Below are 17,110 nucleotides of genomic sequence, written 5' to 3'. Positions count from 1 at the left end.
TAGCAGGCCAGCTACATTGGGGTCTCATTTCTGCACCCAATTTCCTAATGTCTCCCTCACGTAACATGCACCCAAACATCTGGGATCCTGCAAGCTCGTCCAATAACCCGGCCACTTCTTAAAAAGAGATTTGCGTACATGTATTCAATGCCTAGAAATAACTGCGATAGACATTCTAAAGATACGGAGAGAAATACGAAGGAAATACGATACCGATGGGAGGGCGATCTTGTCCATCGCCTTGAGCCAATGGTTGATATTGTCCGTATGCCTGAAGTTCAGCCCAGTCGCCTGCACAAAAACACAAATTGATCAACTATTACGACAGTGCTGTAAAACCCATTTTGTCTGTCCCGTGTTGTCCTTCGTATTCCTGCCCTGCTGCCTATCTTCCGGTGAAGCAATGTTGCTGCACCCTCTGGGATTTCTGTTTAAATGGGAAGATGAGTGTTCAAATGCCACCGTGGAACATGGATTCAATTTGAAAAGGCTGGGATGAGCAAAGGCGATCGGATTGTCGTCGAAAACTGGTTCACTCAGGCACCTGCTACCCTCATCCGCTCCGGCCTGCGTGACTACGGCGGCAATGTGGTTGACCGTAATTCGGGAAAGTGGCCCCTCAGTTGCGTCACCAGCTCATCAGGCAACCTCGGCCAATGAATGCCAACATCATACACATCCCGAAAATTAATTTTAAAAAGACACCCCGTCGTTGGCGCTCAGAGTGGCGATGGGACTGCCCCTGACATAGGAAAGGACCGGCTTACAAGCTGCTGCCATGTTGCAGGGTCTCCAGGAGGCTCCTCTCGAGATGCAGTTATGGTCACCAAATTGAAGACTGGTTTCTAATACCCTGCAGCCTGGCACATTTGAGAATGAGGTGGATGTACCACACAGGTACCATTGTGTGCTGCGCCCCAGGGAGAGGCAGACTGTCGCCTGTGACTGCCGAGTTCAGCTTGCTGATTGAATAACCTAAAGCACTGGGAGGGACGGTCAGTTTTATATGAATTAGGAGGAATAAGGCCACTCGGCCCCTCGAGTCTGCTGCGCCATCCGATCTGATTGTAACCTCAACCCCACATTTCCCCCCTCCCGCACTTCCACTGACCTCCCCGATAACTTTCAACTTTCACCCCCTCCCCTCATTAATCCAGAATCTCTCCAGCTCGGCCTTAAAAAAAAAACGCACCGACCTCCTCAAAAGACAAACATGGGACACAGCCGACAGAATACCCTTCGTCGTCCAGTACTTTCCCAGAGCGGAGAAACTCACAGGTCATCGATGACGATGAACATCTTGCCAAGGTCATCCCCACTACTTGCCTTCAAACAACCGCGCAACCTCAAACGAACCATTGTTTGCAGCAAATTACCCAGTCTTCAGAACAGTGACCACGACACCACACAACCCTGCCATGGCAATCTCTGCAAGACGTGCCAGATCATCGACATGGATACCACTATTACACGTGAGAACACCACCCACCAGGTACGCGGTACATACTCGTTGCGACTCGGCCAACGTTGTCTACCTCATACGCTGCAGGAAAGGATGTCCCGAAGCGTGTTACATTGGCGAGACCATGCAGACGCTGCGACAATCACCAGGCAGGAATGTTCCCTTCCAGTCGGGGAACACTTCAGCAGTCAAGGGCATTCAGCCTCTGATCGCCAGGTAAGCGTATTCCAAGGCGGCCTTCAGGACGAGCGACAACGCAGAATCGCCGAGCAGAAACTTATAGCCAAGTTCCGCACACATGAGTGCGGCCTCAACCGGGACCTGGGATTCATGTCGCATTACATTCATCCCCCACCCACCATCTGGCCGGGGCTTGCGAAATCCTACCAACTGTCCTGGCTTGATACAATTCACCCCTCTTTAACCTGGGGTTACCCCATCTCTGGATCTGTAAAGATTTAATCACCAGCCAATGCCCGCATTCCAAGCATTGTCTGGCATCTTTGAATCTGTCTATATACAGGTTTCTGGAACATACCTATTCATTCATCTGAGGAAGGAGCAGCGCTCCGAAAGCTAGTGATATCAAAACAAACCTGTTGGACTTGAACAAGTCTTGGTGTTGTAAGACTTCTTACTGTGCTCACCCCAGTCCAAAGGCAGCATCTCCACATCTTAAAAAAAATTCTGCTTCCTCCACCGCGTGAGTTAGAAAGTTCCAGAAACTCAGCGACCCTCTGAGAGAAAATATTTCTCCTCCTCTCCGTTTGAAATGGGCGACCCCCTTATCGTTAAACAGTGACCCCCGAGTTCTCGATTCTCCCACAAGAGGAAACATCCTCTCCACACCGACCCCGGCAATAACCCCCTCAGGATCATAAAGGTTTCAATCGAGTCGCCTCTCACTCTTCGAAACTCCAGTGGATACAAGCCTGACCTCGCCGACCTTTCCGCATGGATAACCCGCCCGTTTCTGGTGTTAGTCTGGGAAACCTTCTCTGAACGGCCGCCGACACCTTTCCTTCAATAAGGAGACCCGCACCGTCCACAATACTCCAGATGTGGGCTCACCAATGCCCCGTACAACCAAAGCCCACTTTGCTACTCAATTCCCCTCACAATAAACAATCACATTTCGTCCACTTTCCTAACTAATGCTCAGGTCAGTTGGCTTCCACCATTAGTTTGACCAGAAGACATCGGAGCAGAATTAGGCCACTCGGCCCATCGAGTCTGCTCCGGCATTCAATCATGGCTGATATTTTTCTCATCCCCATTACCCCTGATTAATCAAGAGCCTATCTATCTCTGTCTTAAAGACACTCAGTGAATTGGCCTCCACAGCCTTCTGCGGCAAAGAGTTCCACAGATTCACCCCCCTCTGGCTGAAGAAATGCCTCATGTTGGCTTGATCGAATCCCGTCTTGGACCTGACCACACTTCCACAACACCGCTATGGTGCTACAGTTTATAAATACAAGACGGAGACCTGGCACTAAAATACTCCAACCCGAGACAGTACCCATTAGAACACAGGCTGGGGGATAGATTCCATCAATGAGGTTTCTTCTTTTTCTTTAAAGTCGGAGGTACTGTTCGCTCGGGCAACACAAATCTCTGCCCAGTGAAGTGCACCGTGCACCCGTCCAGTGACTCAGAATTCACCGTACCTTGTACCTCAGCAGCTCCCCATCGTAGATCTTCCTCTGTGGGACAACGTCTGGCGCAAAGCGATGGCCCAGTTTAGCCAGAGTCACTCCATTCCTCAGGCTCTCCTCCAGGTCGGTGGTCGGCGGCAGCTCCTCGCCCAAGCAGGCCTCGATCCAGCTAAAATTAAATTGGCACAAAGACAGCATGAACCCAGGGGGTTAGCGGAACCGGCAAATAAGGCAGGCGGAAGGAATCGAGGACGAGATTAATCCCGCCACTTCCACCCGGTCCTGAAATCAGAAACGGTCTGGGTGGGGGTGGGGTTCGGCATCCACAAGCGTGCGGCCTTCATCAGGTTCAAATTACAAAGTTGGGCTCAGGACCAATCGCAGTGTTTAATCTCTTTACTTTTTCAGGGGATGATCCCTTAACCAGCATTGATGAGAAGAAAAAAAACACAGATGATCAGTCATTTTTAAATCATTCATGGGAATGTGGACGTCGCTGCCACTCCCCTCCCCCTGAAAACAGCCTCTAGCATATTGGTCCAGTCACGTTACCACCGCACACCACCACCTCCACCCCATCAGCCATTTGATCCAGATTCAGCCCCTTCTCAAACAAACACCCACCAATCCCAGGATCGGGCAGGGAGGGAGCGCCCACGTGGAAGAGAGGAGGGGGCTGGAATTACTTGTATATCCAGAGACGACATGCAGCCATTCGGATCGGCATGCAGCAGAATGAGCAATCTTAAAAAGGAAAAGAACGTGTATTCCCGCGGCTACTTTCAGCATCAAGGATAATCCAAAGCTGCTTCAGAGCCAACTTAACGCCTGTTTTAAGCTTTCTCAAGCCCAGGGACGGGATTGGTCCCACATCTTGCAACACAGAGGCGGGCGTGCTATCTCAGTGCCATGGCAGGACACAGAGGCGGGCGTGCTATCTCAGTGCCATGGCAGGACACAGAGGCGGGCGTGCTATCTCAGTGCCATGGCAGGCACTTTGATCCCGCATGGATGCTGGGTGTGACCATGCGGCACTGCAGGGCAGGCTTGTGACCCACATGCCCGTCACCCACCAGCTCACTGACAGGACAAAAAGATTTCAGCTACCGACCCCACCTTCCATTACTCGCGCCCGCTTTGTTCCAACTTGTGATGGCCAAAGTCCCCCCCGGCCCCACCTGTGGGAAGCCCACTCACCGCTTTGCCTCCTCCAAGTGACAGAGGTACTCGTAGGCGATGTTCTGCCGTCTGCGTTCGTCCATCTGCTCTGCTGTGAGACGCTCGCTCCCCACAGCATCTGTCAAAGGTCGAGGGTTACCAAAAAAAAAAAAGCTCAGGCCAACAGAAATAGAAAGACAATCCCGTAACAGACTGAGCGATATAAACTCACCACGGCATTGGGGGGGGGGGGGGGGGGGGGGGAAAAGAGTCTTGCATTTATAGAACACCACATTCCATAACACTTGACAACAAATGGAGCACTTTATGAAGCGTGGTCACTGTTAGAAGTGGTCACTGCGCACAGCAAGCTAGCATAAACGGCAAGGCGATAATGACCCAGACCGTCCGTCTGTGATGTTGGTTTAGACAACCATTGGACAAGGACACCGGGGAGAACTCTGCTTTTCACTCCGAGGTGGGGGGTGACGGATCTTTCGCGAGAGGGAACGCGCAGCTTCAGTTTGAAGTTTCACCCGAGAAAGACGACACCTCCAACAACCCTGTTTTTGTTGCAAAACTGCCTTCGAACCCGTGGAGCCTACTCATCCATTTCAGAGGCAGTTAAGAGTCAATCACATTGCTGAGTGGGTCTGGACTCGTATGTAGGCCAGATCGGGTAAGGACGGCAGATTTCCTTCCCTAAAAGGACACTAGTGAACCAGATGGGTTTTTACGACTATCGACAATGGTTTATTGGTTTCAAATTTCAACATCTGCCGTGGTGGGATTTGAACCAGGGTCCCCAGAGTGTTAGCCTGGATTACTAATCCAGTGACAATACCACTACCTCCCCCCACTATACGTTTGGGGCTTTTCACAGTAACCTCATTGCAGCGTTAATGTAAGTCTGCTTGTGACACGAATAAAGATTATTATTATTACACACTTCATCAAGTATATAATTGGCGGGAAAGTGCTTGGGACTGAACTTGGAAACACAAGTCTGTCTTTCTCGTTGTGGATTTCGGCACTCACTTCGACCTCTCTCTCTGGTGCAGAGAGCCACATTCCCAGCGTAAAACACTCCCAAATCTACTTGATATTTATGGCCCCCGACCTTTGATATCCCCTGACAAACAAGAACAACTTCCCGGTGTCTGAAAACACGATGCTGACTGAGAAGGTGCAGAGTGCGTCGCGGCTACGGTTCCAAGATTTTAGCTCAGTGCTTAAAAAAAAAAAAATCAGCGAGGTCGGAAAAGCAGGAAAAGTCCTGAAAGGGTTCAGTGTTCCTTCGGGCGCACCTTCGGGACTTCCGAAACAAATGGGATTCGGAGCGGAGGCACTAACGAGCGAGAGAAAAAAAATAAATAGAAGGGCGAACGAGCCACTTCAACGAATCACTCCTTACCCCCCCCGGCGACGTTCAAAATATTTCCGACAAACGGTTACTGGAAATAGCAGCGTTAGAATTGAATTTCACCCAATGTGGCCCCATTCAGGTATTAAATATAGCCAAGAGCCAATGTTGACACACTGGGAGGGGGCTTATGAAAAATGATCAGACGTTCCATAGCCACAACTTTTTTTAAAGAAAAACAACCTAAAGCAACAATCAGCTTTATTGTACAGGAGAGGTACATAATAAAAAAATAGGCTTGGAGAATGATTTTAACCAGCAGTCCACACCTTAACGCAAAAATCACAGGCGAATAGTCAGCCAGCACGTGGGAGGTTTTCACAGATTATCAGGGGGAGCAAGCTTCAAATTGCACAAGTTTTAAATTTCCCGCCTGGCCCGCACGTGGGAGGCTGTTCAGCCCTGCAAGCTGATCCTGTGCTGCTCAACCAGATCATTGCCAACTTGTATCGTAACTAAGTCTCCCCTGCCTCGGTTTGGCAACCTTCAATTCCAACCCACCCCCCGGGTTCTAGACTCCCTCCCGAGAAGCAGACAAGATGGTTTCTCTCTCTCTCTGGACCCTATCAAATCATTGAATCATCTGAAAGCCGTTGAGTGGATCACCCCCTTAAATCTTCCACACACGAGGGAAGACTCTTTTGTTTCATCATACAACCACCGCCCACATTTATAATAGGCACCGATGTTAACTGGATCTTCACGAGGGCAGCACGGTAGCACAAGTGGATAGCACTGTGGCTTCACAGCGCCAGGGTTCCAGGTTCGATTCCCGGCCTCGGGTCACTGTCTGTGCGGAGTCTGCACGTTCTCCCCGTGTCTGCGTGGGTTTCCTCCGGGCGCTCCGGTTTCCTCCCACAGTCCAAAGACGTGCAGGTTAGGTGGATTGGCCGTGATAAATTGCCCTTAGTCACCAAAAAGGTTAGGAGGGGTTACGGGGATAGGGTGGAAGCGAGGGGTTAAGCAGACTCGATGGGCTGAATGGCCTCCTTCTGCACTGTATGTTCTACGAGTGTCACAAATGGAAATGAAATGAAGACCGCTTATTGTCACAAGTAGGCTTCAATGAAGTTACTGTGAAAAGCCCCTAGTCGCCACATTCCGGCGCCTGTTTGGGGAGGCTGGTACGGGAATTGAACCGTGCTGCTGGCCTGCCTGCAAAGCCAGCGATTTAGCCCAGTGTGCTAAACCAGCCCCAAGTAGCCTTACATTAGCACTGCAATGAAGTTACTGTGAAAATCCCCTCGTCGCCACACTCCGGCACCTGCACATCTTTGGACTGTGGGAGGAAACCGGGGCACCCGGAGGAAACCCACACGCACACGGGGAGAACTTGCAGACTCCGCACAGACAGTGACCTAAGCCGGGATTCGAACCCGGGTCCCTGGCGCTGTGAAGCCACAGTGCTAACCACTGTGCTACCATAACCCCCCAAAACTTGTCAAGCTCCCTGCACGAAGATGCGACGCGTAGAAGGGACGGGTTCAGGTTCCGGAAAGTAAGTCGTAGCTTTGATTTATCCTCACGCTCACAAGTCAGCGCGCCTCCGACTGAGCAGCTCTCCATCGAGTGGGGTGGGGTGGGGGGAGACAGGGTCGGTGAGTCTGAACCGGGGGTGGGGGTGCCCTCAGGAACTGGCGATGTTCCGACGGGGCGACCGGTGACGCACAGGACCAGGGGAAAAAACAGCTCCCGTCGTCTGAGCCCGCGATCCTGCCGTCAGAACCAGACCATTCAGCTCCTCAAATCGATCGCCCGCTCAGCCCGTCTCCACTCATTCGCCTCGAGAAACCCCCCCTTACACTTAAAAGTGCTGAAAAGTCACTAGAGAGAGTGGCAGAGCTTTTAACAGCACGTCAGGGGAAATGAAGAGGTCCTTTGGTCCATTGAAAGGACTGCGGGCGGGGCGGGGAGCATCGGCAATCCGCAAGAGGGAAACGGGGACACAACTCGACAGGAGAAATCCACGGGACTTGGGGTTGGAAGGAGCAAATGGAATTAGTGGCGCAGTCCTCCCAAAGAGCCAGCACAGGCGGAAGGGGCCAAACGGCCTCCTTCAAAAGTAATCGGGGAGGCAGGCGACATTTTTTCACCCCCCCCAGATGCCCACCCTGGGGATTAATCCCGCAAGGATACATCAAGAAAAGATCTTAAATAGGCTGGGGATACATCTCGAGTTGCCAACTCGTCTTGCCAGCAGTCCGGGAGCTCCCAGCACTGGAATAAAGGCGGGTCCCGGGCAGTCCGGGAGGGTTGGTTTCAGGACGGCAACGTTCATGGGACTTCATTGGCACGGAGGGAGAGGTCGCCGGTAAATCGATCCTATTCATTATTATTGATTGTTATTCACAATGACGGCGGCGGTTTGTAGGAGGTGGAAAGGGGGGGGGAGGAGCAGTTATTATTTTTTTCCCCGCTATTTTCGACTCACGGTCCCGGCCACCGGCGTCCGCTTGGCTCTCCATCGTGCTCCGGTTGCACACTCGATTCTCCCGCTCCTCAGCAAACGCCGGTTTTTATCCCCGGTCGCCGCCGCCCTCGAAAAGCCCGCCACGCAAATCAAACCTAACGACCATTGGCGCGGAGGGCGCAGGGAGCTGTAGTCCAGTCACGTAGCGCGGGGCAAGGACTACAATTCCCGGCGTGCCTGGCGCGACGCGCCTGCACTCTTGATTGGCGGGGGGGAGAAAGGAGGACGCCGGCGAGGTGGCGGGAAACTACAACTCCCGGCGTGCAGTGCGCGTCTGGGGAAGGCGGCGCCGGGAGCAGCGAGGTGATTGGTCCGCGCCCCGGATGTCCGTCACGATCCGGCAGGGGCGGGGCCTGTCGCCAGGGCGATGGAGGGGACGCGCGCGCATGCGCACAGCTGCAGAACTCAGCCTGCCGTCAGACCCATGCCCAGGAGCAGGTGAAGGGTCTCAGGTAAGAGGCTGGGGAAGGAGTGCTGGGGGGGGGGCATTCTGGTGACATTTGCATGGCATCATTCCCCTGGTTGAATATCCCCCCCTCCCACAATAATAGCATCCTGGGGAGTCCCCATTCCCCTGGTTGAATATCCCCCCCTCCCCCAATAATAACATCCTGGGGGTCCCCATTGCCCTGGTTGAATATCCCCCCCTCCCCCAATAATAACATCCTGGGGAGTCCCCATTCCCCTGGTTGAATATCACCCCCTCCCCCAATAATAACATCCTGGGGGCCCCCTTCCCCTGGCTGAATATCCCCCCTCCCCCAATAATAACATCCTGGGGGTCCCCATTCCCCTGGTTGAATATCACCCCCTCCCCCAATAATAACATCCTGGGGAGTCCCCATTCCCCTGTTTGAATATCCCGCCTCCCCCAATAATAACATCCTGGGGGTCCCCATTGCCCTGGTTGAATATCCCCCCCTCCCCCAATAATAACATCCTGGGGAGACCCCATTCCCCTGGTTGAATATCACCCACTCCCCCAATAATAACATCCTGGGGAGTCCCCATTCCCCTGGTTGAATAGCCCCCCTCCCCAATAATAACATTCTGGGGGTCCCCATTCCCCTGGTTGAATATCCCCCCCCCCTCACCCAATAATAGCATCCTGGGGAGTCCCCATTCCCCTGGTTGAATATCCCCCCTCCCCCAATAATAACATCCTGGGGAGTCCCCATTCCCCTGGTTGAATATCCCCCCTCCCCCAATAATAGCATCCTGGGGAGTCCCCATTCCCCTGGTTGAATATCCCCCCTCCCCCAATAATAACACCCTGGGGGTCCCCATTCCCCTGGTTGAATATCCCCCTCCCTCAATAATAACACCCTGGGGGCCCCCTTCCCCTGGCTGAATATCCCCCCTCCCCCAATAAGAACATCCTGGGGGTCCCCATTCCCCTGGTTGAATACCCCCCCCCCCCTCACCCAATAATAGCATCCTGGGGAGTCCCCATTCCCCTGGTTGAATATCCCCCCTCCCCCAATAATAACATCCTGGGGAGTCCCCATTCACCTGGTTGAATATCCCCCCCTCCCCCAACAGTAACATCCTGGGGAGTCCCCATTCCCCTGGTTGAATATCCCCCCCCCCCCCCCCAACAATAACATCCTGGGGAGTCCCCATTCCCCTGGTTGAATATCCCCCCCTACCCCAATAATAACATACAGGGGTCCCATTCCCCTGGTTGAATATCCCCCCCAACCCCAATAATAACATCCTGGGGAGTCCCCATTCCCCTGGTTGAATATCCCCCCCCCCTCCCCCAACAATAACATCCTGGCGAGTCCCCATTCCCCTGGTTGAATATCCCCCCCTCCCTCAATAATAACATCCTGGGGAGTCCCCATTCATCTGATTGAATATCCCCCTCTACCCCAATAATAACATCCTGGGGGTCCCCATTCCCCTGATTGAATATCCCCCCCTCCCCCAATAATAACATTCTGGGGGGTCTCCATTCCCCTGGTTGAATATCCCCCCCTACCCCAATAATAACATCCTGGGGATCCCTATTCCCCTGGTTGAATATCCCCCCCTCCCCCAACAGTAACATCCTGGGGAGTCCCCATTCATCTGATTGAATATCCCCCTCTACCCCAATAATAACATCCTGGGGGTCCCCATTCCCCTGATTGAATATCCCCCCCTCCCCCAATAATAACATTCTGGGGGGTCTCCATTCCCCTGGTTGAATATCCCCCCCTACCCCAATAATAACATCCTGGGGATCCCTATTCCCCTGGTTGAATATCCCCCCCTCCCCCAACAGTAACATCCTGGGTGTCCCCATTCCCCTGGTTGAATATCCCACCCCTTCCCCAATAATAACATCCTGGGGGGTCCCCATGTGAAGCAATTGTGCTATCCACAATGCTACCGTGCTGCCCCAAGAGCACAAGGAGTGGTTTCTGAAGGGTGGTTGCTCCATACCATCAAGATGATGATGTGCCGGGCTGTCGGGGGTCAGTACTGAGGGAGCGCCGCACTGTGGGATGGTCAGTACTGAGGGAGCGCCGCACTGTCGGAGGGTCAGTACTGAGGGAGCGCCGCACTGTCGGAGGTTCAGTACTGAGGGAGCGTCGCACTGTCGGAGGTTCAGTACTGAGGGAGCGCCGCACTGTCGGAGGGTCAGTACTGAGGGAGCGCCGCACTGTCGGAGGTTCAGTACTGAGGGAGCGTCGCACTGTCGGAGTGTCAGTACTGAGGGAGCACCGCACTGTGGGAGGATCAGTACTGAGGGAGCGCCGCACTGTCGGGGGTCAGTACTGAGGGAGCACCGCACTGTGGGAGGATCAGTACTGAGGGAGCGCCGCACTGTCGGAGGGTCAGTACTGAGGGAGCACCGCACTGTGGGAGGATCAGTACTGAGGGAGCGCCGCACTGTCGGAGGGTCAGTACTGAGGGAGCGCCGCACTGTCGGGGGTCAGTACTGAGGGAGCACCGCACTGTGGGAGGGTCAGTACTGAGGGAGTGCCGCACTGTCGGAGGGTCAGTACTGAGGGAGCGCCGCACTGTCGGGGGTCAGTACTGAGGGAGCGCCGCACTGTGGGAGGGTCAGTACTGAGGGAGCGCCGCACTGTCGGAGGGTCAGCACTGAGGGAGCGCCGCACTGTGGGAAGGTCAGTACTGAGGGAGCGCCGCACTGTGGGAGGGTCAGTACTGAGGGAGCGCCGCACTGTGGGAGGGTCAGTACTGAGGGAGCGCCGCACTGTCGGAGGGTCAGTACTGAGGGAGTGCCGCACTGTCGGAGGGTCAGTACTGAGGGAGCGCCGCACTGTCGGAAGGTCAGTACTGAGGGAGCGCCGCACTGTGGGAGGGTCAGTACTGAGGGAGCGCCGCACTGTCGGAGGGTCAGCACTGAGGGAGCGCCGCACTGTGGGAGGGTCAGCACTGAGGGAGCGCCGCACTGTCGGAAGGTCAGTACTGAGGGAGCACAGCACTGTGGGAGGGTCAGTACTGAGGGAGCGTCGCACTGTGGGAGGGTCAGTACTGAGGGAGCACCGCACTGTCGGAGGATCATTACTGAGGGAGCGCCGCACTGTTGGAGGGTCAGGACTGAGGGAGCTCCCCATTGTCGGAGGGTCAGTACTGAGGGAGTGCCGCACTGTGGGAGGGTCAGTACTGAGGGAGTGCCGCACTGTCGGAGGGTCAGTACTGAGGGAGCGCCGCAATGTGGGAGGGTCTGTACTGAAGGAGCGCCGTACTGTCGGAAGGTCAGTACTGAGGGAGCACCGCACTGTGGGAGGATCAGTACTGAGGGAGCGTCGCACTGTCGGAGGGTCAGTACTGAGGGAGCGCTGCACTGTCGGAGGGTCAGTACTGAGGGAGCGCCGCACTGTCGGAGGGTCAGTACTGAAGGAGCACCGCACTGTCGGAGGGTCAGTAATGAGGCAGCGCCGCACTGTGGGAGGGTCAGTACTGAGGTAGCGCCGCACTGTGGGAGGGTCAGTACTGAGGGAGCGCCGCACTGCCGGAGCGTCAGTACTGAGGGAGCGCCGCACTGTGGGAGGGTCAATACTGAGGGAGCGCCGCAGTGTCGGAGGGTCAGTACTGAGGGAGTGCCGCACTGTCGGGGTGTCAGTACTGAGGGAGCGCTACACTGTCGGAGGGTCAGTACTGAGGGAGCGCCGCACTGTCGGAGGGTAAGTACTGAGGGAGCGCCGCACTGTGGGAGGGTCAGTACTGAGGGAGTGCCGCACTGTGGGAGGGTCAGCACTGAGGGAGCGCCGCACTGTCAGAGGGTCAGTACTGAGAGAGTGCCGCACCTTCGGAGGGTCAGTACTGGGGGAGTGCCGCACTGTCTGAGGGTCGGTCCTGAGGGAGCACCGCACTGTCTGAGGGTCAGTACTGAGGGAGCGCCGCACTGTGGGAGGGTCAGTACTGAGGGAGCGCCGCAGTGTCGGAGGGTCAGTACTGAGGGAGTGCCGCACTGTCAGGGGGTCAGAACTGAGGGAGTGCCGCACTGTCTGAGGGTCAGTCCTGAGGGACCACCGCACTGTCGGAGGGTCAGTACTGAGGGAGCGCCGCACTGTCGGAGGGTAAGTACTGAGGGAGCGCCGCACTGTGGGAGGGTCAGTACTAAGGGAGTGCCGCACTTTGGGAGGGTCAGTACTGAGGGAGTGCCGCACTGTCGGAGGATCAGCACTGAGGGAGGACCGCACTGTCAGAGGGTCAGTACTGAGGGAGTGCCGCACCTTCGGAGGGTCAGTACTGGGGGAGTGCCGCACTGTCTGAGGGTCGGGCCTGAGGGATCACCGCACTGTCTGAGGGTCAGTACTGAGGGAGCGCCGCACTGTGGGAGGGTCAGTACTGAGGGAGCGCCGCAGTGTCGGGGGGTCAGTACTGAGGGAGTGCCGCACTGTCTGAGGGTCAGCCCTGAGGGACCACCGCACTGTGGAAGGGTCAATGCTGAGGGAGCGCCGCAATGTTGGAGGGTCAATGCTGAGGGAGTGCCGCACTGTTGGAGGGTCAGTCGTGAGGGAGTGTCGCACTGTGGGAGGGTCAGTACTGAGGGAGTGCCACACTGTCGGAGGGTCAGGACTGAGGGAGCGCCGCACTGTGGGAGGGTCAGTCCTGAAGGTGCACCGCACTGTGGGAGGGACAATGCTGAGGGAGCGCCGCACTGTTGGAGGATCAATGCTGAGGGAGCGCTGCACTGTCGGAGGGTCAGTACTGAGGGAGTGCCGCACTGTTGGAGGGTCAGTACTAAGGGAGCGCCACACTGTCGGAGGGTCAGTACTGAGGGAGCGCCGCACTGTCGGAGGGTCAGTACTGAGGGAGCGCCGCACTGTCGGAGGGTCAGTACTGAGGGAGCGCCGCACTGTCGGAGGGTCAGTACTGAGGGAGCCCCGCACTGTGGGAGGGTCAGTACTGAGGGAGTGCCGCACTGTGGGAGGATCAGTACTGAGGGAGTGCCGCACTGTGGGAGGGTCAGTACTTAGGGAGTGCCGCACTGTCGGAGGGTCAGCACTGAGGGAGCGCCGCACTGTCAGAGGGATCAGTACTGAGGGAGTGTCGCACCTTCGCAGGGTCAGTACTGGGTGAGTGCCGCACTGTCTGAGGGTCGGTCCTGAGGGAGCACCGCACTGTCTGAGGGTCAGTACTGAGGGAGCGCCGCACTGTTTGAGGGTCGGTCCTGAGGGAGCACCGCACTGTCTGAGGGTCGTTCCCGAGGGACCGCCGCACTGCCGGAGCGTCAGTACTGAAGGAGCGCCGCACTGTGGGAGGGTCAGTACTGAGGGAGCGCCGCAGTGTCGGAGGGTCAGTACTGAGGGAGTGCCGCACTGTCGGGGGGTCAGTACTGAGGGAGTGCCGCACTGTGTGAGGGTCAGTCCTGAGGGAGTGCCGCACTGTCTGAGGGTCAGTCCTGAGGGACCACCGCACTGTGGGAGAGTCAATGCTGAGGGAGCGCCGCAATGTTGGAGGGTCAATGCTGAGGGAGTGCCGCACTGTTGGAGGGTCAGTCGTGAGGGAGTGTCGCACTGTGGGAGGGTCAGTGCTGAGGGAGCGCCGCACTGTGGGAGGGTTAGTACTGAGGGAGCGCCGCACTGTGGGAGGGTCAGTACTGAGGGAGCCGCCGCACTGTGGGAGGGTCAGTACTGAGGGAGTGCCGCCCTGTCAGAGGGTCAGTACAGAGGGAGCGCCGCACTGTGGGAGGGTCAATGCTGAGGGAGCGCCGCAATGTTGGAGGGTCAATGCTGAGGGAGTGCCGCACTGTTGGAGGGTCAGTCGTGAGGGAGTGTCGCACTGTGGGAGGGTCAGTGCTGAGGGAGCGCCGCACTGTGGAAGGGTCAGTACTGAGGGAGCGCCGCACTGTGGGAGGGTCAGTACTGAGGGAGCCGCTGCACTGTGGGAGGGTCAGTACTGAGGGAGTGCCGCCCTGTCAGAGGGTCAGTACAGAGGGAGCGCCGCACTGTGGGAGGGTCAGCACTGAGGGAGCGCCGCACTGTGGGAGGGTCAGTACTGAGGGAGCGCCGCACTGTCAGAGGGTCAATGCTGAGGGAGTGCCGCACTGTCAGAGGGTCAGTACTGAGGGAGCGCCGCACTGTCGATGCCTTTGATTGAGATTGACACCCGGTTCATGTTCTGTTCTCTTGATAGGTTCAGACTAGAGACATTGGGCGATGTCTTCCGACGTGGCAACACCAACCGAGTTGGCGAGTGCCGGCCTGGCCCAGCCGGAAAACAAGCGAAAGTGTGCGAGGAGTAAGAGGCGGCAGGACGGAGGGGAGGCAGCGGAAGGCGACCAGGATCCACTGGAAACACAGGCCGAGATCGAGAGCCTGACCAGAGCCGGGAGCCAGTCCCTGGCTCGGGACTGTACCGAGGAGGCACTGGCCGCCTTCAAAAAGGCCTTCCTCGTCTCCTTGGACGTGAGGGAGCAGTGGGTGCAGAGAGCCTGTGCCTTCAACCTGGGCGCGGCCTACGTGGCGTCGGGTAGGCCCGAGAAAGGCCTTAACTTTCTGCTCCGCTCGCAGCCCGCCACGGGCGGGGAGAGGGAGGGCGACCTGCACTTCAACCTGGGGCTGGCCCGCGAGGGGCTGGGCGACCTGCCGAGGGCCATGGAGCACTACCAGCAGGCTTTGGGCCACTACCGGGGCGGGCAGGCCCAGGGCGAGGCGGACACCTTCATGAAGCTGGCCAGCTGCCAGGCCAGGGTGGGGGAGGCGGCGCAGGCTGGCCGCTGCTTCCAGAGGGCAGGCCGGGCCTACCGGCAGGCAGGCAGCCCGGACCTCGCCGCTGTTGCCCTCAACGAGGCCGCCTGCCACATGCTGCGGTGCCAGCGGTTCAGCGCCAGGGAAATCGCCGAGGTGTTATACGAATGCCGGACTGTCTGCGGAAACATCCAGAACAAGGCCCTGCTCGGTCGGTGTGCATTTTATTTTGTCTCCTTTGCCATAAGATTTGGATTGCCACATCCCCTGGACGTACCGAAGCTGTTCACCTCCAGTGACGTACCTTTCAAAGTGTTGTCAGTCAGGAAGCTCGGCAGCCATTTTGCCCCGAGCAAGATCCCACAAATAGTATCCTGGTCATGACCCAGACCACTTATTTTGTTTTAAATTGATGCGGGTTGAGGGAAAAATATTGGACCCGAGGACACCGGGGAGAACTAGCCACAATCTCCACCCTCCCCAACAACCCCTGGGGAACTCCCAACCCTGACGCTCAGCAGCGGATTGAGTGAAAAGCCGCCATTTGAAAAAAAAGTAGATTCCACCCCCAACCCTCCAGGCCGCTCGAGAATAAAAGTGACCAGCTTCCCCCGCCCCCCCCCCCCCTGGTTCACCGCATTGGGCAAGCAAGCAGCCTCAGCAGGGTAGGCCCAGGCTCTCTTTGGGCCTGTGCCCAGCAGGGTTGACAACCCTCCACAATTGTCCCGTAGTCTCCAGGGGTTAAAGGTGAACCTCCAGGGCCCTGCCGCAATCAGCGTGATGGATAAATCAATGTCGTGGTCGCTTTATCAATTTCTTTCGGCACTTTTATTGAGCCCTGGGGAGAAATTCTGGGATGGGTCCCTTCAGAGTTGGCAACCCTCGGGCTGAGTGACCTGAAGTAATCCCATGCCAGGCCTTGACTGCTGCCCAGTACGTTACGGAGGCAGCTATGGGGAGGGGTGGGTGGGTGCGGAGCGCAGGCAAGGGTTCCTGTTCCTGCGTACATCATTGAATGGGAAATAGGAGCAGGAGGCGGACATTTGAAATGAAAAACCGCTTATTGCCACAAGGTGGCTTCAAATGAAGTTACTGTGAAAAGCCCCTAGTCGCCACATTCTGGCGCCTGTTCTGGGGGGGGGGGGGGCTGGTACGGGAATTGAACCGTGCTGCTGGCCTGCCTTGGTCTGCTTTCAAAGCCAGCGATTTAGCCCAGTGTTCTAAACCAGCCCCTGGTTTATTGAGCCTGCTTCGCAACTCATTGCTGATCTAACAGTGGCCTCACTCCCTCCACCCCCCTGACGCACAGCGGCAGCCGTGTGCACCGTCTACCAGACGCACCGCGGCGACTGGCCGACAGCACCTTCCAAACCCGCCACCTCTCCCATCTAGATGGACGAGCGGGGGGGGGGGCAGCATACACATGGGGAACACCCCCACCTGCAAGTTCTGTTCGACGTTTTAGTTGCTGTGCAAAGAAGAGTCTAAAGTTCTTGTTCCTATTCACCAAACACCATTTATTTCACTTCCACAGCCTCTGCACAAAACTCTTAACAACACACCACCACATAGAGGCCACCTGAAGCCCCTTTACATATCAGTGTCAATTAATGGATACTTAACATAAATGAGACAACTAATTGCAATGCCTCTTAACCCATTACTTAACAAGTTCCCCTCCGAGCCGCTCGTCATCCCACTTGGAAATATATCGGCCGTTCCTTCACTGTCGCCGGGTCGGAATCCCGGGACTCCCTCCCTAACAGCACGGAGGGTGTACCTACA

At 56.3% G+C, this 17,110-nt stretch overlaps 3 protein-coding genes across 3 annotated transcripts in view; 2 read left to right on the top strand and 1 right to left on the bottom strand.

Moving 5' to 3' along the window:
• LOC140402851 (ras GTPase-activating-like protein IQGAP1) overlaps positions 1 to 8,283 on the bottom strand; it is an 80,107-nt gene extending 71,824 nt beyond the window's left edge. The window contains exons 1-4 of the mRNA XM_072490475.1: positions 8,133 to 8,283; positions 4,318 to 4,417; positions 3,133 to 3,289; positions 214 to 291 (exon numbers count right to left, since the gene is read on the bottom strand). Coding sequence (XP_072346576.1) covers positions 214 to 291; positions 3,133 to 3,289; positions 4,318 to 4,417; positions 8,133 to 8,166 — 369 coding nt within the window. The 5' untranslated portion in view covers positions 8,167 to 8,283. The remainder of the gene's footprint in view (positions 1 to 213; positions 292 to 3,132; positions 3,290 to 4,317; positions 4,418 to 8,132) is intronic.
• LOC140402849 (NAD(P)H-hydrate epimerase-like) overlaps positions 1 to 17,110 on the top strand; it is a 923,606-nt gene that overhangs the window by 789,293 nt on the left and 117,203 nt on the right. The window lies entirely within an intron of this gene.
• The window catches only part of LOC140402850 (uncharacterized), an 88,597-nt gene continuing 80,062 nt past the window's right edge, over positions 8,576 to 17,110 (top strand). Inside the window, exons 1-2 of the mRNA XM_072490474.1 lie at positions 8,576 to 8,623; positions 14,772 to 15,694. Of these exons, the coding sequence (XP_072346575.1) occupies positions 14,795 to 15,694 (900 nt within the window). The 5' untranslated portion in view covers positions 8,576 to 8,623; positions 14,772 to 14,794. The remainder of the gene's footprint in view (positions 8,624 to 14,771; positions 15,695 to 17,110) is intronic.

Source organism: Scyliorhinus torazame, chromosome 26, assembly GCF_047496885.1.
Source record: "Scyliorhinus torazame isolate Kashiwa2021f chromosome 26, sScyTor2.1, whole genome shotgun sequence".
Taxonomy (NCBI): Eukaryota; Metazoa; Chordata; class Chondrichthyes; order Carcharhiniformes; family Scyliorhinidae; genus Scyliorhinus; species Scyliorhinus torazame.
This window is presented reverse-complemented; position numbering and strand designations above follow the sequence as displayed.